The 20,024-nt window shown below is 24.3% G+C and overlaps 5 protein-coding genes and 1 pseudogene across 6 annotated transcripts; all 6 read left to right on the forward strand.

Annotated features, from left to right (window-relative positions):
* Positions 1–1,083: 1,083 nt before the first annotated feature.
* On the forward strand, positions 1,084–2,301 carry MKS88_003415 (uncharacterized protein; the record flags this gene model as incomplete). Its single annotated transcript, XM_067216505.1, has 1 exon — positions 1,084–2,301. One exon carries the CDS (start codon positions 1,084–1,086, stop codon positions 2,299–2,301), a length of 1,218 nt encoding a protein of 405 aa, XP_067073145.1.
* Positions 2,302–4,076: 1,775 nt separating this feature from the next.
* Positions 4,077–5,210, forward strand: MKS88_003416 (uncharacterized protein; the record flags this gene model as incomplete). The annotated part of the gene is made up of 1 exon (XM_067216506.1): positions 4,077–5,210. One exon carries the CDS (start codon positions 4,077–4,079, stop codon positions 5,208–5,210), a length of 1,134 nt encoding a protein of 377 aa, XP_067073146.1.
* Positions 5,211–8,364: 3,154 nt separating this feature from the next.
* MKS88_003417 (uncharacterized protein) lies at positions 8,365–9,585 on the forward strand (the record flags this gene model as incomplete). The annotated part of the gene is made up of 1 exon (XM_067216507.1): positions 8,365–9,585. One exon carries the CDS (start codon positions 8,365–8,367, stop codon positions 9,583–9,585), a length of 1,221 nt encoding a protein of 406 aa, XP_067073147.1.
* A 2,282-nt stretch (positions 9,586–11,867) lies between these two features.
* MKS88_003418 (liver stage antigen 1) lies at positions 11,868–12,962 on the forward strand (the record flags this gene model as incomplete). The annotated part of the gene is made up of 1 exon (XM_067216508.1): positions 11,868–12,962. One exon carries the CDS (start codon positions 11,868–11,870, stop codon positions 12,960–12,962), a length of 1,095 nt encoding a protein of 364 aa, XP_067073148.1.
* Positions 12,963–14,680: 1,718 nt separating this feature from the next.
* MKS88_003419 lies at positions 14,681–16,227 on the forward strand (annotated as a pseudogene). The gene is made up of 4 exons: positions 14,681–14,693; positions 15,025–15,120; positions 15,360–15,488; positions 15,938–16,224. Coding segments are annotated over exons 1-4 (525 nt in total).
* A 1,896-nt stretch (positions 16,228–18,123) lies between these two features.
* Positions 18,124–19,493, forward strand: MKS88_003420 (uncharacterized protein; the record flags this gene model as incomplete). The annotated part of the gene is made up of 2 exons (XM_067216509.1): positions 18,124–18,149; positions 18,650–19,493. 2 exons carry the CDS (start codon positions 18,124–18,126, stop codon positions 19,491–19,493), a joined length of 870 nt encoding a protein of 289 aa, XP_067073149.1.
* Between the last annotated feature and the right edge of the window lie 531 nt (positions 19,494–20,024).

Below are 20,024 nucleotides of genomic sequence, written 5' to 3' on the forward strand. Positions count from 1 at the left end.
TATTTCTTCTTCATTTCGTTAGCGTAATGATAAATTAGTAAAACTAAGATGAGAAAAAAAAAAGAAAAAAGGATAAAGGACAAAGGGCCAAGATAACTTTACACTCGTAAGAAATAAAAATTTCTTATTTAATCATATATATATTATTCACGTTGCTATATTTCTTCATCTGTAAATAATTTTTAATAATTTATTCCACAAAATGCTTGCAAATTCACTTTGCATAAATATGATATTGTCATTTGAGTGTTTCTTTAAATAATTATGAAGAGTGGTTAATCTGGAATTACAATGGAAATTTTATAATAGTATAAACAATTGCTTATTTTTTGTGAAAATGATACATAAAAGTATTCACTTGAAAAGTTGTTAATTAGCTTTAGATTAATTCAACTAATTAAACACTCTCCGCAGTTAAGAACCAAGTACATAATATATAAAATTAGCATTATTGTAGTTTTATTTTTCTTATTTTTGATCTTGAAAATAAAGGGAAAGTCAATATTATTTGTTAAGTTGTAATTAATAGGCCAAAAGGAAGCTTAAATTTTACATTTTAAAGAAAAATGGCTTTAAATTGAAAATAACAAAAAAAAAAAAAAAATATTTAATTTTGTTAAATACGAATGTACATATATGTACGTATATATGCATATATGTATATAATATATATATATTTTTTTTTTTTTTGCTTGTATAAATATTTTTCTCCCTTTTTTATAGAATTTTTCTATTCATTTAATTTTCCAAATCTCCACATATTTATATGCACATTGTACCGCTACCTTTGTAATTTTTAAAGTGAAATTATTTAATTTTTTTTTTCTTTTAATACATAATTATAACAACGCAAAGTAATTTATAATAAATTTACATAATTAAATATAAACAAAATATGCGTTTTTTTATTATATTTTTAAGTAACATATATAACAATGAAGTAATGTTAAAATTGTACATTTTATTAGAACAACACTTATTTTAATTGATCTTATTATATCAGATCTTTTTTTTTTTTTTTTTTCATAAGATAAATAAATAATAATTAAATTTAATTTTTTTTTTTTTTAAGAAAGGATCGAAATGATGAGAATTCTGGATATTACTTTTTATTTATTTTTTTTAAATCTCTACATATACATAACTAGTTCAAGAGTGATAAATGACGACAACAATGAACAAGGAACATTTCAGAGAAAATATAATTTAAGAAAAGGTTCTGAGTATAATAATAAATTTTATGGTAATAGTGTAAATGGGCTTGCAGATTTACAACATGGAGATATAAGCATTAGAGGAAATGATGAAAAATTAAATGAGGGCGTAGATGCCTCCGATAGTAGCCATGAAAGTGAAGTTAGACGTACTGAGGGCTTGACTAGAAACCTAGTTAACGACAACAATCCTGGTAATACTGCTTTAAATAATTCAGAGGTCAGTGAAAGTGGCACGTTACCTATTGCTGGCACAGAAACTCACAAGGAAGAGGAGGACCATGATGATCATCAAGAAAATGGAACATGTTGTCATGTTATTGATGAATTTATTGATTGTAATGATTTTGATACTACTAGTGATAAAGAATCTAAAACTAGTGATTCACATGCTACAGAAAGTACAGATCATCATAAAGATGAAGAATGTTGTCATGTTATTGATGAATTTATTGATTGCGATGATTTTGATACTACTAATGATAAACAGTCTATTAGTGGTGGTACACAAACAAGACACGAAGTAGCAGATGCAAACCAGAGGCAAGAAGAAAATACTTCTTCAGGAGATCGTACAACAATTCCACAAAATACAGGACAAATTAGAAATGAAGGTGAATCAACAAGAACGACTGTTCCTTCTCCAAATGTAACAACAAGTGATGGACAAAATAATCCGTACCTCCAAGAGGTAAAAGAAGAACTAACTGAAAATGATGAAGATGAGACAGTAGTAAAAGAATTAGAAGAAGTGACGGAAGTCGAGGAGCAATCAGAAACAGAAGCGGAGAAAGTACTGGAAGAGACAGAGGAAGAGGAAGAAGAAGACGAATTGAAAGAAGTGGAAGAAAAACAACAACATAAAGCAGGGAAAAGTAAGGACGAATCAAATCCATCAGCTGATGATACAAAATCTTATACTCCATATATAGAAGAATATAAATATGTTCATAAAACTAAGAAAGCAGCTAATCTTTTTGTTAAAAGTATGTTACGTTCATTCAGCGGAGATCTAAATGTAGCAGATATCCTCAACGGTTTAGAAAATGATATGAATAATTTATTTTACCAGTTTGTGAATAATTAAAAGGGGATATTTTACAAATATATTTAACTATAATTAAAAAAGGATATTTATAAATATGCACTTGTGAATACTAGTGTATTAATATTTCCCTTTTGTTTAGTATTTTTTAAAATTATAATTTTTGAATTAGGTTAAGAGAATATTAGCTGGGGATGCCCGTAAAGAATTGCATGTACATATAACAAATGTTATATTATATTTACACTGTATTATCTTTTTTTTTTTTTTTTTTTCTTCATATATATATATATATATATATATATTAATTTATCTGATTATACGTCCATTAAATATAATAGAGTAATTAATTTTAAAATGACCAACTATTAAATTAAAATTAAATATAAAAAACAGTTGCGTGCAAAATTATTCTAAATTGTTGATATATGAGTTAACGCACCAGAAAAAGTAAAGGAGGGAAACGTTTTTCAATATTGCATTGAAGTAATTTTTTTTTTTTTTTTTGGAGTAACAGGTACAAAATATCATTATTAATAGGCATAAATATTAAAACGTTGTAATAATTAAAAATATAAATTCATTACGAATTATTGTAGACATGTCTGGTATAAGCAGTTATCTTTGCTTTCCATTAAATTTTTGTAATTTACGTGTAATTAATAATTTCCTTGTTTTGTGAAAATTCTTTTCCTTGTTAAATGGTTCTAATAGAAGTAAAAAAGAAAAATTGAAAGAAAAAAAAAAAAAAAAAAAAAAAAAAAAAAAAAAAAAGAAAGAAAGAAAGAAAGAAGTAAATAAAGAAGTAAATAAAAAGTAAATAAAAAGTAAATAAAAAGTAAATAAAAAGTAAATAAAAAGTAAATAAAAAGTAAATAAAGAAGTAGATAAATTAATAAATAAGTAGGTAGGTAGAAAAATAAATATATAGAAATATTTTTTCTTTTAATAACTAATTTTCCATTTGCACACACATTTAATATACATCTAAATAATTTTTATTTTGCAAAAACGCGAAATGATGTCTTCACGTTTTGCTTAATTCTTATTCTGCCTATAATTAAAATAATTTTTTATTTATTTGCTATTTAACCATTTTAAATGTTACGAAAAGTAAAATGATTAAAATTTCATTATAATTAAAAATTAAACGAAGAAAAAAAAAGAAATTTTTTTTTTTAAATTTGTTTCTCTGTTTTAAATCAATTTAGGAAGATGTGGATACCTTCTTAATGAAGACGAATTATGTATATTATAGTTTCACTACCTAATCATTTAACCATTTAATCATTCTTTTTTTTTTTTTTTATTTTATTTTTATTTTAATTTTATAAAATAAGATTTATAAATAGAGTTAGTACCTAAAATATATGTTGTGAATTGTCTAATGAAAAAAAAAAAAAAAAACTTTTAATTTCAATAATTTCCAAAAAGGAAATGACACTTTTAGGAAAAATGTAAAAATTATACTTTTTTCAGCTAATTTTTCCGTTTATAAAAATATACTTATATTTTAAATATTTGTGAATTAATCATTTTGCCTATGACATTATTGTTTAATGAAGTAGTTGTAACATTTCTTATTTTTTTTTAGTAAAATAATAAAAATGAATGTACCTTTAATATGTTATAAAATTTGTAATGTAGTAATACCTTATTAATTGTTTTCAATATTTTACATATCTTAATATTAGGTTAAATTTTAAACTTATATAAATTAAGTAGAATTAAAAAAAAAAAAAAAAAAAAAAAAGAATTTTCTTTTTTTTCTATATAACCTAAAGTTTTGTAATAGTTAAATTATAAAGGAGTTGAAAATGAAGAGAGTTTTGAATATTACTTTTTATTTAATTTTTTTTTATTTCTGTATATATATAAGTAGTGCTAGACCGACAAATAACGATAACAATGAGCAAGGTATAAATAATAGAAAAAATAATTTAAGAAAAGGTTCTGAGTACAATGGTCAACTGATTGGTAGTAGTGATAATGGAGATGCAAATTTACAACAAGACGGAAATCATATCAATATGGTAGGTAATGATGGTCACGGTGCAAGTGGTGGTGATAATACAAGAGAAAGTACTGTTAATCTGAGGAGCGTTCAAGCAGAAGGTGTAGAATCTCAATCTGGAACTACACATCGTGAACATGGATCAGGTCTTACTGCATCCACAGAAACAGCTGTTGAAGGCTGTACAAATCCAGAATGTAAAGATTCTACTCCCTGTACAGATCCAAAATGCCCTAAGAATTCAGGTGATACTCCTTGTGATTGTAAAAAGGATGAGTGTCCTAAATGTATAGGAGAAGATTGTTCTAAAGGTTCAGGTACTTGTCCTTCTGAATGTGAAGGACAACCTTGTGCTGAATGTCCCAGTGGTAGTATTACATGCCCCCAATGTAATACTGTATGTCCAGAAAATCGTACAAACGGTGAGAAAGCAGATGTAAGATCTGAGGATCAAGGAAGTAAAAGTGAACCAGACACAACAGTAACCAATTCACTACAGGAAATAAAATTAACTGATAAAGGTAATATTGATATAACCAATGAGGAGGAGCTCGTAAAAGAGGAGATTGAAGATGTTGACAATGATGATACAGAAGAAGAGGAAGAGCAAGAGCAAGTAATAACTGAAGATACAATAAAAGAAGATATGGAAGAAGAAGAAGATGATGAGGATGAAGAGGAAGAGGAACAAGAAGAGGAACAAATACAGCAGGAAAACGAGAAAGAGCCATCACAAAAAAATGAAGAAAAAGAATCCAGAACAAATGATACTAAGGCCCATGATTCACTTGCTAAAGATTACAGAGAAGATATTGAAATTAAAAAAATGGCTGATACATTTGTTAGCACATTGATTAGTTTACTCGATAATTCTAATGGGGCTGATAGTACAATCAAAGATTTATCAAAAGATATTACTCAATTTTTATTGACATAAATTTATGAGAAACGAGATGAATTATTTACGTATCTATTATTGTTCATGTTCTATATCTTTTCGTTTTTTTTAGAAGTTGCAATATATTTTAAATTCCTCCTATTTATTTAAATAGGAATAAGTTGGGAGAATTAAATATATTACTAAAAGAAAAAGAAGTGACTTCTTTTTTATTTTATACATAGAATTATAGTTAAAACTACTGGTTTTAATTAACTGTTTTTAATGCATAATAACTAATATGTGAACCTCCTCGAGTTTGAACAAATTGAACACTATATATGTACTATGAAAGAAAAAAAAAAAAAGTTTAAGTACTGTAAACGCATCTGTAAACGTATATATAACAAAACGAAATGTTTCTATGTGATGAACTACCTAAAAGCAGTTAATCTTTTTAATTAAATTAAAATGGATTACTGAATCTAATTTTGTTTCTAATAATATGTGCGCAAATTTTATAAATTATACGAACCAATTATAAAAGAAAAAAAGGAATAATTCACAAAATCGCCTATAAAATTAAATACAAAAAAATGATAACGATTATAATAATAATAAAAGAAAGTATATCGGAATAGGTCATATATGAACATTAGCGAATTAAAGAAAATATATACAATTTTTTGATATCATCAGAATAAACATTCTATTAAGTTATGTGTTTATACATAAAAAAACATTTACACATAGAAAATGTGTGATGTACTAATTATTCTCCTTTTTATGCAAAACGTAGAGTAATATTTTATAAAACTTAAAAATAATCCAAATGGATCATTTGTCATTGGATGTGTTACGATAGTGTAGATAAATACTTAAAAAAATTTTGTGCAATTGGTAATATTCTTACTCCTTATATTAATAATTACATATTTATAATATTTTTCCTCTGTAAATAAAACTTCCTTATTACAGGGGTAACATACGACAAAATTGCATGCATATATTTATCTATACATATATGTATATAGCAGAGCTTGAACTGTCTTAACTGAGTTAATCATATTTGCTTTTTCTCCTTAATACTGAAATGAATAAAAAATGCGCATTTATAATAATAATTTTTCCGTTTTTTTTTTTTGTCCATAACTAAGAAGTTAGACAAAGAACTATTAGTTGTACATCAGATATACGTAAAATTACCGTGAGTTTAAATATATCACAATAGATGATAAATTATTTAAGAAAAAAATACAAATATTTAATTTGATGAGTGAATTGTTTTACATTGTTGTGTCCATAATGTACCTTTTTTTTTTTTTTTTTTTTTATACACAAATCTTTGGTGTATGTATATAATGTAATAAAATTTTTTAATTAACTTTGTGAAATAACTAATTCATTTAAATTTTGAAAAATTCCCCAGAAAAAAAAAAAAAAAGTAATAAAAAGGACAACATAATCAATAGATGCAGCAATGTGGGTATACGTGTGTACGTAAAAATTGAAAAAAAAAAAAAAAGGGTATGTCTTTAAGTACTAACTAAACGCGCGTAAAAATCATGTTACTAAAACACATTAATCAAAAATAATTCAATTGTTTTCACAGACGTGCACTAACAAATTTAAAATATCATAACTAAAAGAACTAGAAAAAAAACATTTACAAATCTTGCATTCTAAAGGATTTTAAGAAATAGTGATATAACTCCCGAATAAGTGGATGTGTCAAATAAATGATCATTAAATGAAATATTGTTAAATTGAATAATTACTCTTATAAGTAAACACTAAAAAACATAGAAAAAATAAAAAAATATACAATAATTAACTGTTTCATGTTTAATGCATTGCATATTATCTTACTTAAGTGTGCAATTAAAAATGCTTTTCTATTGGCTGAAAATGAAAATAAATTATTTTTCTATTTATAAAAGCACAGGGATGTCTATCGTTATATTTACCTCTCATTTTTTTTCTTTTTCTTTTTCCTTTTCTTTGTTTATTAAATAAATGTTGTAGTTAACAGATAAATAATAAAAATTTACTTTTGATAAATCTTTGTGTTGAAGGAACAACAGTGAAAACGTTACACGAATACCAGAAAAATGCGGCAATTTATGAATGCGCGCGTTATGGTTGAATTTTTTTTTTTTTTTTTTTTATTTTCCTCTTAAAACACGTAATTTTTGTTTAATGAAATGAAAAAATAATAATAAGTTAAATATTCCTTTTTTTTTTCTTTAAAATGAAAAGACAAATTTTCAGTTTTGTCCTTGTACAAATTTTAAATGAAACTATTACTTTATGAATAATGAAATTGTCCTTTTCATATTAAATATAAAATATAAAATTATCTGTAGGAGATAAAACAAAAAAAAATAATTTTTTTTTTTCTTGTTCTTTGCGTTCCCATTATTTTTTTCCTCCTTTGTGTTCACATAAAGTATGTTGCACCTAACAAAATGTTTGAAAATTTTAATTATAAGATAAATTGCCACTGTCAATAGTAAAGTTCATATAAGAGCAACTATAAATTCGAAGATAATTAAATTTTTTTATATTAAGACAGATCAAAATTGTAACATAGTACTGATGAAATACATAATTTGAAAATTTTATACTCATACATAATTTTCTTAAATGAGAATTTTAGAAAATTAGAATTTGTAAACTTTAAGCGTTGTACTTCATATTCAAAAAAAAAAAAAAAATATCCATATTTTAGTTCTCTAAAAAAAAAAAAATAAACTTAGGTAACTAGGGAAAATTGTTAATTATTTCAATTGAATAAATTACTAATTGATTTGACTTAATTACAAATTCATTTGACATAGTTACTTATTGATTTTAGTAGAACCTTTTATGAATTTTTCTCATAAAAGTAAATGCATGTGTAATTACTAATTTTATCTAAATTTTTGTAAAATAAAAAAATTAATTGACATTTGAAGGTAGAAAATTTAATTAAATTTGATGTTACTCAATTTTTACTTCTCTATTTAGTTCTTTTTTATGTCAAATAAAGAATTAATAATTAATTGTTTTTTATTTTTTTTTTTTTGCGTACCTTTGAAACGTTTCTAAATAGTTACCTATATATTTGTAGATATATACATATATATTTGTAGATATATACATATATATTTGTAGATATATACATATATATATATATATATATATATAGACAAAAAAAAAAAAATATTCCTCAATGAATGTAATTTCGAGTATTTTTTTTTTCCTTCTTTTAAACTTATGTTTAAATGAAATTAATATTACGAGAGGTGAAAATGTAAATCAGGGAAAACCTAATTTAAGACATGGCATGTCAATGAGTACTGAACCGTTAAATGAAAAAGACACAGATGAGGCAAAGGGGAATGAAGAATTACAAAATTTAGATAATACTCATAATAGTGATAACTCTGGTAACCCTGAAGTAGATAATGTGTTTCCTACGTTAGAGGAAAATTTAGAGAATACAGAAAACTCCAAAACTGAAAATGATTTTACTGAATCACATAATATTATGTCAAGCACAATGGAATCTGCTAATGTTAAAAAAGTAAATGATGTAGGTTCTAAATCTGAATCAGTACTTCCAGAAGATAAACTAAACTCAGAACAAATAGATGTAGATAGTGTTCATGAATATAATGATTTGAATCAAAGTATTGAGGAAGAGAAACAAAAAAGAGTAACTAATGACAAACATGAAGATGAAAAAGTTTCAGAATCAGATAAAACAAAAACATCAGATATCTTAGGAATAAGAAGCGAGAGAATAGAGTTTAACGAATCAATTTTTCCAGATCCATTAAAAGAGTTATCATATCAAAAGAACTCCGAAGTTTCTCATTCAAATATTATTTTAGGAGGACCAAGAAGCTTGCCAAACACAAATCCAAACGTGCTAATACCGGTGGGAATACTTGAAAATGAACATAAAATATATGAAGAAGAGGATGCAGAAAAAGAAGAAAAGGAGGATGATGCAGATTCAGAGAAAAAGGAAGAATTGGAGAAAGCTGTGCACAATCATGAAGAAATCGATGATACATATGATGTAGATAATGAAGATAACGATGAAGATGATGGTGAAGATGACGAAGATGATGAAAAAGACAATGATGGTAATGAACAACATGAGCAACGAAATAGAGATCAACAAGCTGAAACGAAGGAAAATGAAAAAGAAAGAGATCAAACATCCCATGAGACAGAAGAAGAGATCAAAAATGAAAATACTGTACCAAGTGATAAAAGTGTACATGAATCACATAGTGAAGAATATAAATCTGATAATGCTGTTAAAAAATTAACTGAATCATTGGTAAACACAATGAATGAATTAATTGATGATGATAGTGAGGTTTCAGACACGATAAAGAGTTTTGCAGGGGATATTACCAACTATATTATGAAAAATTAAATGTTAAATATATATATATATATATATATATATATATATATATACATAATTACATATTTAATTATTACTACTACCATTTTCTATCATATTTGAATTCATCATATGATAATAAATTTTTAAGACATAACTACTTACCATGATAAGTAAAAGCGCCTAAGGTGTAAGCTAAAAGGTAGCATAAATGTGTGGGCGTATATATGTATGCATATATATACATATATATGCATACGCAGATGTGATTATCTATTTGAATTCGTGTAAAATTGTTCTCGCTGAATGAAATACTCATTCGGTATTTTAATATAGGTGTAAACATAATTAAAATAGAAGTACTGTAATATGACCTGGTTTCATAATAACTAAACGAGTCCAACCTATTTTATTGACCTTTCGTATATAGTAGAATTCGAATTAATTTTGTTACTAGTTTAATATGAATTATCATTATCATATCAGAATTATGAAATGGAAGATATTATAAAATATATTAACACATACAATACATTAACGTAAATAGAAATATATCCATTCACTAACATATATGAATCTTATTAACAGCAGGATTGTATTTGAGTTAATTTTGTGTTACACTATGAGCGTATAGTGTTATTCCTAAATTTCCCAGAACAAATGAAAGAAAAAAATATATTTTTTTTATTGCACTCTCAGGGGTACAGGGATATTTTGTGTTTGCATATACATTTACGCATACATTTACGCATACATTTACGAATACATTTACGCATACACTTACAAATACTCTTACACTTATCCTCACATTTTCCCGTTCATACTTATACTGACACTTTTTTTTCTTTTTTTTGAAGTTTACAAAATTTTAAATATTTATACACCCCTTTCTTTTATATATTACGAATGTACAGTAATGTAGTACATAAAAAGGAAGAATAATACGCCTCAATTTATTTTTACTTTTTCTTCCTAATAAGGAAATTGGAAAAAACGTGACGACTTTTTTCCAGGTATTATTAACATTTATAGGCACCTATATTTTCATGATATTTAAATTGTATATTTTCTTTTTCGCTTTTTCTCTAATGTACTATTGTATGTAATAAAACAAATGTTTATATGTGTCATCATTTTTGTTTTTTTTTTTTTTTTTTTTAATTATATTTTAATTATTTTAAATTGAGAGATTACGTAACCACTATGCCGTTACGGTAATATTATGTTATTACAATATAAAAAAAAAAAAAAAGAAAAAAAAAAGATTATCATTTAAAAAAATTATTTTTTATTAAGGTGTTTTAAAAATAAATAAATAAACTTAAGTGCACACAATTTGTCTATAATATATGCATGCCATATTTTAAATGCGGAAATTTGATTGTACATATAATTTAAGATATATAAATTTCACAATTTTATGTTAGAAAAAACAAAAAAAAAAATCGAAATTACAATAATTTTTTTCATTTTCCTAATTTGTTATACAATCCTTATATACACATTTTTAGAATGAATATTTTTTTATTTCAAAGTTTAGACAGGGGAAAATGTAAATTGAAAAATGTCCATTAATTTTAGATAAAGTCTGTAAAGCGCATAATTTTTCTTTTTTTCGTTTCTTATTTTAATGTGTAAATATACATACACAAATGAATAATTTGATTTTATTTCGTAAGATATACAATAGGAAAATGAAGATGCAAAAAATTCAAAAAATTGTGCATTACATGTATTAATAGAAAAAAGCTGTTACTTTTCAATATTTTTTTTATATGTAATAATAAAGAAAAAAACATATTTATAAAATCTATTCGAAGGAATGTTCTACTTTTTTTTTTTTTTTTTTTTAGTGTATTATTATTATTTTTTTTTTATTGTAATTGATATTTTGTGTTTTAATATTTAAAAGAATTTAAATGCGAATTTAGTGGATGGAATTATTAATAATTCAAATGCTTTCTCCTATTATTATATTCTGTTTTCGAGAATTATATATTTCTTTATTATATAATGTTAGATTTGTACATTAGAACAGATATCCTATAAATGTGTGTGTGTCTTATTGATTTTTTTTTTTTGTTTTCTTTATTTCTTTTTGTCTATAATGTATTTTATTCCCTGAGAAACGAAAGTACAATTAAAATTTTGTTTTTTTTTATTTTATTCTTAAGCATTGATAAAAAAATAATCAACTTTAATATTTTTTTTATGTAGAATTATTCTAATATTTCCAATTTTATTTTATTTATTTATTTTTTTTTTTTTTTATTTTACGTACATTTTTTTTTTTTTTTAAATAAAAGCTGATAATGAAGAATATTAAGCATATTACGTTTTATTTATTTTTTTTTAATATAAGTATATATTTAATAAATGGAAAAGTGGAAAATAATAATCAAAATATTTCTAGCTTAGGTCAGAAAAAGTCAAATTTAAGATATAAAAACGAAAGTAGTAAAAATGTTATCAAAAAAAAACCGGTTTCTTCAGTGAAGCAAATTAATAAAGTAAAAAATTCATCGAATAATTATACAGTTCAGAAAAGTAATAAAAGTACAAGTGGTAATAAGATTTCGAAAATTCAGGATAATAAACATATTTCTAATAAGAAAGAAAGTAAAGGAGCTAAAAAGAGTGCAGTAAAAAAGAAAGATGAAACATCAAACATAAGTTCAAATTTAGATCATCTAGTACAAAAAAATAAAATATCAGATAATGCAGTAAAAAACTTAAGCAATCAAGAAAATAATATTGAAATGACCCCTAAAAATGAAGTATCTACAGAGCATAATAATAGTGAAGATACTAAAATATTAAAAGAAGAGCAAAATGATGAACAGTCAGTACAAGAGAAAAAAGAGGAAGAAGGAGTAATACTAAAAGAAAATAAGGAAGAGGAAATACAAGATCAAAAGGAAGGACCAGGAAAAAGTGAGGAACAGAAAAATGAACAGATAGATTCACATAAAACAGTAGAAAAAAATGCACCAAATGAGACAGGCATATCTGAAGAATCAAGTGTTAATACTATGAAAGATACAGAGCAAGTGATAGAAAAAGAGATAGAGAAAGAGATAGAGAAGGGGATAGAGAAAGAGATAAATAAAGAGATAGAAAAAGAGATAGAGAAAGAAATTGAAAAACAGATAGAAAAAGAGAAAATGGATAAAAATAAAGAGAAAAAAAATGAAAAAGGATTTTCAAAAAAAGTAGAAACAGATCTATCAAATATCAAGGAAGAAATTATATCTTTTGTAAATAATTTTAAAAAAGATGAAAGAGTTGTAAAAGTATCTGAAGCTTTAGGAACTATGGCCACTAATACATATGAGGGTGTCGTTAAGGTTGTAGATTCAGTAATGTTTTTTGTAAAAGATTTTGCTGAAATGGTTAATAATATATAAATACTAAAAAAACAAAAAAACAAAAAAGCATATATAAATTGTGTTTATTGATTATTATTAATATTAGTACCTCGCACAGCTGTTGTTATGCACAAGATAGGGCACTTCTAAAAACATTCTGTTATTATGTTTGAATAGTTTCACTAGGCACATGTTTTCTCTAGATAAAAGAAGAAAAATAAAATAAAGTAAAACATAAATGGTTACGCATTTGTTATTTAACTAGAGTTTCATTATTGTTAATATGTCAAAATAATAAATTTGATGAATAGAAGAAAAAAGAAAGTTCAATTTAGTAAAAAAAAATTCATCATTAAAAAAAGTAAAAAAAAATATTTAAAACTGTAGTACACTTGGAACACTACTATATTAAAGGAATATCGATTCCTTATGAACTAAAAAAAATTTGCTGCATCGATATTTAGTTATCACGAGTTGTATTTGGTCTAATTGTTTCAGTATATATGTTATCATAAATTTAAAATTCATATAATTAAAAAAGAATATGCAAGAAATAATTCGTGGAGAGATGTATAACGAAATTATTGGAAATTCATAAACAAACAGTGTGGATATATGCAGCAAAGGAATAGGTGATAGGCCTTTAGCCTAATTAAGGATATGTATGCATATATATATATATATATATGTGCACATATATACGTATATATGCATATACATGCATGTATATAGCCAAACAAAATTATACTATAATTAATTATTATATTATAATAAATTTATATTTTTTTTACTTATGTGTAAATATCAGAATAAATATATCTAGCTGAAGTTGTAATTTTGTATTTTTATCATATGTAACAAAATTGTAAAAAAGCAAATAATATTACAAACATTTTTTTTCTTAAATAAGATAAACAAAATTCTGCGATTAGAACATGAAATGTAAACATTATTTTTTTACGAAAATTAATGAATTAGATAGTTATTCAATTTCGCGACTTGGAATGTACAAGTATTTAGTCAGACAGTTACAATGAATTCTGTCTACATATACATGCATATATAAACGTTTTAAATGAAAATAGTAACTACGTTTTAACCATCTTAATGATATTGTATTGAAAGAAAAAACTGAAAAGAGGATAAAGATAATTGTTATTTTTTTATTTATGAAAAAGAAAAGTAAACTATATGCACGCATAACAGTTCGGATGCCCACATTTTTAAAATCTACAGTTATTTTTTGGAAGTCAAAATTTTTTATTATTTTATATTCCTTAAGGAAAAAAATAGTTCTTTAAAATAATGATAAAAGTCGTTTATTCTATATGTCAATTTTTTTTTTTTTTGAATTTTAAAAATATGTACATATATATACTTTTAGACTTTCTATGTATATTTATTTTTTAAAGTCTTTCACTGTTTCAAAAATAGTTTTATCTCAATTTTCAAAATTATAAGAAAAATTAACTTTTTTCATTTTAGAGTTATACATGCTAACCTATAAGTATTTTAGAGCTTTAACATGTCTTTTATTTTTCTAATTTTTTAATAAAAAAAAAAAGAATTGTACAAGAATATGGAACAAAATATATAACTTTTTCAATTTTTGCTCTTTTTTTCTGATATGTTTAAAAAGATCCTATAAGTTGAAAAAAAAAGTGAACATTACTTTTTTCCTGATAATTAAAAATTTTTGTGAGCATGAAAATAATGGCGCAAGCAAAGAAAATTGTGAATCATAGAAAACAAAATTTATGAAAAGATTCTGTAACTGGTCATTTTTATTAATAAGGTAAGAATAGTAATTCAAAAATATGAAATGAAAATTTTTCTGAAGATAAAGAAAAGAATTTAATGGAAGGAAATGTTTACGTTTTATAAAATGAAAAAGAGTTTGATAAGGACTGATGAAGATTTATGAGGTTTTAAGGAGACAGGACTTACAACATAATAGGAAGAAAGTTACGTACATCGGATAATGCATCATCTATTATTCTTTATGATTTTTCATGGGGAGAAGAATATAAATTATCAGCATACTAAATTAAGAAAGAATAACTATTAAAAGGAGCCCTTCCTGCTGTAGATCTTAACGTAGGAGGCAGAAAAAATGATTTCAGTGAAGAAGATACTGAAGAAAATTTAGGAAAAAAAAAAAAAAAAAAAAAGGATGTGAAGGGAAACAATAAAAAAGGTAAGATGCACAATTACCGGGAGTAGAAATACAAGTATTACCATCTTCATCAGCTGATAAGTCAGAAAAAAAGTTATTAAGAGGAAATATATTTCAACAATTTGGACATTCTGAAACACAAATCAGAAAATCAAGAAAGAAATGTTGATATAAAACAATATGATTGTAACTACCAAGTATTCATGGACCACAAGAAGTAGGAGATTTAATATCACAACCAAAAACATTAAGATGAACAGAACAAAAACATAAAGAAAATTCAAAACCTGTATTGAAAGACAAAACCATCATAATAAGAAGTGAAAAACACGAAAAAAAAATGAGTAGCATATTTTCGGGTTTAAAAGTTATCAGAAGAAATTACCCCAGTACTAGGATCGCAACCACAGAGTGAACCAAAAAAGAGACAAAAAAAAAAAAAAAAAAGAACTATAAAGGGTAAAACAAAGATTAAAAGTAAATACGATAGAAATATGAAAAGGAGAACATACAGATAAAAAGAAGAAGGATCAAATGGAATAAAGGCAGATCAAATATAAGAATCACGTATAAATAGTAAAACCTATAAAAATCGATATAGATGTAAAATTAGAAGAAAATCAAAGAAACAAAATTTCCTTGACCAGGAATAGAACGAATAGAAAAAAAAGAACAAAAAAAGGGTGTACAGAACCTTAATAATGAAGAAGGAAAAACAAAAAAGGAAAAGTTGTAATTGCAAACTCAAATAGTGCAGATCCCCTTTCCAAGGAATCCCTAAACTAAAATAAAGACATGTATGCTCTAGAATCAAGACATGTATCTTCTGAATAGGAAGATAGTGTTACTGAAAAGGAAAATGAAAGAAAAAGAGATAGAAAACGAAAAATAGGAGAACGGAGTATATCACATGAATTATCATCATTATTATCACCACTGTTATCAGCACATGCAATAGAGCAACCAATAGAACAGTTTACAGGTCCATACTGTACTTATCAATTACAAAATAGAGAGGAAGGGGATGATAATATAAACAATAATAGGGATAGTTTAAGTGACGTTCCTAGCGAACCACCAAAAAGGGAAAATTCAAATATCACAAGATGTAAATATGTATCTTCATAAAAATGTAATTATATTACCCATAGGGAGGAAGAGATGAAAGAAGAAACAGAAGAAGCAGAAGAAATGAAAGAACACGAGGATGAAATAGAAGAAAAAGATATGGAAAAAAAGGGAGAATTAATTGATACCCCCCTTAACGGTTTTAAGGATCATAAATCACTAGTTGGAATTTATAGAGGTAAAAATGAGGTTCGAAAAATAGCTGATGCTTTAATTAAGAATTTGTATACTTTATCTGATGACTGTAATGGGTTTTATGATAGTCCTAAAAATTTTGCAAAATTTTTTCCTCTTTATTTTTTATCAAAATAGAACTTTTTAAAAGGAAACTTTTTTTCATTTCGATCAAAAATAATAATATTCCCTCATTAAACTAGATAAAATAATAATACATTTTAAAATATTATGTCTACCAATTTGTATTTTATTAGAAAAATGAATAGGAAGCTAGTTTAAAACATGAAAAAAAAAAAAAAAAATGTACAACTATTAATTTTATGTTTCAGTTATACAGACATAAATAAACTCTAATGATAATTTCATTGGTAGAATAATGTTCATTATTAAAAAATTTACGAAAAGAAAAAACGCAAATATTAAGATAATATAAAATAGCGAAATAATGTGCTTCTGCAGTATAGTTAAAAGCGTGTATATATGGATTTATTTCTATATAAATATATCTATTAATCTACCATGTTTTCAAAACTATAATAATTTTTATACATATTTTTTTTGTCGCAAATGATTAATATAATAGGTACTTAAAGTAACATATTTAAGAAATAATTAGCAGAAAGTACACTATGAAAATTATTGAAAATAGGGACAATTAAAAAGTGAAAATGTGACTAGCGAATATGTACTAATTTATTAATCGTATTAACCTTAAGTATAGTAATCTAAATTTTTAGTTCAACAAACTGTCTATTAATAATGTAAATTTATGGCTTTTTTATTAGGTGATGTTAGTAGGTAATAGAAAAATAAATAATTTTTTTTTTTTTTTTTTTCATAGTAAATTATTGAAAGGACATTACTTATTTTTATTCTTTATTTAACTAGTGAAATTTAATGTGTGCTTTAGGTTTAACTAATTAAAGAATTTACATGTATTACTTTGAAAATTTAACTAATTTGACAAATTTTACTATTCTGCGTAGTGCAAATAAAATTGTTATCTATATTAAATGAAAGTGCATGTAAACATTAATTTTTTTATGATTATATTACATGTAATTTTTTCATTGGAAAATTTGTGTACATATATCTGTATGCATATAAATATATATATATATAAATGTACTTTAAAAATTTGGGAAAACCTTCTTTTAAGTGGCATTAAAAAAATAATTTTTATTATATAATAAAAATGTCTTTTTTTACGTTTAAATATTTTTCACTTATTGTTGTTTTATTATATTAATAAGTACCGTTATAAAACAATTAGAGAAATATAAACTATAGCAATTGTCCATTATAAAAAAAAAAAAAAAAAATGTTTTCTGAACATTGTAGATGTCGTCCCCGTTAATATTTTACTTTTGAGGTATTATTAGTTTTAAATGTTTCAAATTTTAAGTTATTATGAAAGTGAAAGATTTAAAGAAACGAAAAAAAGAGTGTTTTTGTTCTATTATTTTATTATATTTATCCAAAATTAAAACTTTTTTTTCGCTGTTGCAAAATTTGTGAAAATTCTGAAAATTTTTTACAAAAAAATTATTAGTTTTTTTTTTTTTTTTTTTTTTTTCCTATAATAATAAAGAAAAAAAGAAAAAAAATATTTATTTAAAAATTATGTTTCTTTTTTATATTAATTTGAACGAATTATGTACTATCATTCATTAATCGTAAAATGTACGCACTATAAGGTAAAACTTTTTTCTTAACAGGATGGTTGTAAAATTGACTAGAAAATTGTGTGTTACACAATAGTGTATAGGATCCAATTTTCCGTTTTTTTTTTTTCGTAAAAAAAAGTATTAATAAACGAATGAAACTGGAACATAATATCTCCTATTTTTTAATAAAATAGTTCATTTTATTTTATTTATGATGTAATAATTCTATACTCTTATATTATTGAATTATTCTAAATATTGTAAAAACGATATAAACACCGTACCACTGTTTTTTAAATAGAAGTTAATTTTTTTCTTTTTTTCTTTTTTTTCTTAAATGTAATTTGTACGCATAATTATTAGTGTAATTAAATAGTGTCCGATGATTGTTCTAATTTATTTAAAATAATAAAAAAAAAAAAAAAAAAAAAAATTAAACTACTTAAGAACAGGGCATTTTATAAAATTGTCATTTATTAATTTTTGTTTTTATTTCCAAAATTATATAATATTTAATAAAAGCAAAAAATTAGGAGAGTACATCCTAATATTTCTTTTATTTACTTGTTTCTTTTAAGTTTATATTTATATAAAAATATTGTTGCAAGTGATAAAATTACAAATGGGGGAGTAGCTAATTTGAGGAATGGATCCCAAACTAATAGAACAATACCTGTACAAAATGAAGAAGAAAATGAAAGTAATAAAAATGGAAAACTTCAAAATTCTCATGAACATGTTCAACCAGCAAACAAAGCATTAATCTCATCCACTAGTGCACCAAATACAAAAGAGGTATATTTAACAGATAATGAAGATAAAAGCGCTGCAACTGCTAGAAATGGACAAGATAGCACATTAGATCCATTAACTTTGGGTTTATCTGAAGCATTTAAATTATTTTACAGTTCACTATATAAACCGGCAGTAAGAACATTATTACAAGATGACAAAAATAAGCAAAAAACAAATGTTCATATATCTGGAACACCAGACGATCAAAAAAATAAAGAAGAAACAATTTTGTTAGAATATGATAATACAGCCAAAAATATAGTTACTGATAGTGAGGAGGAAGTAAGGAAAGAGAAGGAGGAAGAAAGTCAAGAAGAAGATGGAGTAGGTAATATATCTGAAGATTTGATAGATGAAGAAGTCAAGACAGACGAAGATACTGAACAGGGGGAAAGTCTCAAAAAACAATCTCATAGTAATGGAAAAGATACTACTGATATATCAAGTGATGATAATGAACCATATACGAAATTACAAGCATATATAAATGCTGATTATTCTGGACAGGAAATTGAAACGTTTTTGAAATCCGTTGTTAATTTACTTGGAGCTGATAGTAAGTTTAAAGATACGTTAAACAATTTGACAAAGGATATGACTGAATATCTACAACGTAGAATATTTTAAGACCATTATAATTTCACAATTTTATTTATAAACAAAATGGTAGCATTAATTTTTCTTGTTACTCCATAGAATGAAATAGAGAAATACATAATCACTGTTTGGAGTATATAATTATTCTAATTTAAAGGATGATATTAAAAAAAAAAAAAGATAATATTATGTAACATATAATAAACCTGAAATACCAAAAAAAAGTATAATATATATATTTTTTTTTTTTTCCTTTGATTGAAATATTGTTAATATATACGAATGAAACAATGAAATTTTGCGTGAATATAGCGGAACAGTGAATACATTTGCAAATTGGCAAATGTGGCATAGCGACAGAACGACAAAACGGAAGAATGACAAAACGGAAGAATGACAAAACGGAAGAATGACAAAACGGAAGAATGACAAAACGTGGAAACATGAAAGGACTAAAATAACACGGTTTTACTCATCAAACAAAAGTGCATTTCATTGTTATCAAGCCATCTTGAATTATTAAAATATATATATACTTGTAATTGTTTTTCTATCACGGAT

Source organism: Plasmodium brasilianum, chromosome 10 (assembly GCF_023973825.1).
Source record: "Plasmodium brasilianum strain Bolivian I chromosome 10, whole genome shotgun sequence".
Lineage (NCBI taxonomy): Eukaryota > Apicomplexa > Aconoidasida > Haemosporida > Plasmodiidae > Plasmodium > Plasmodium brasilianum.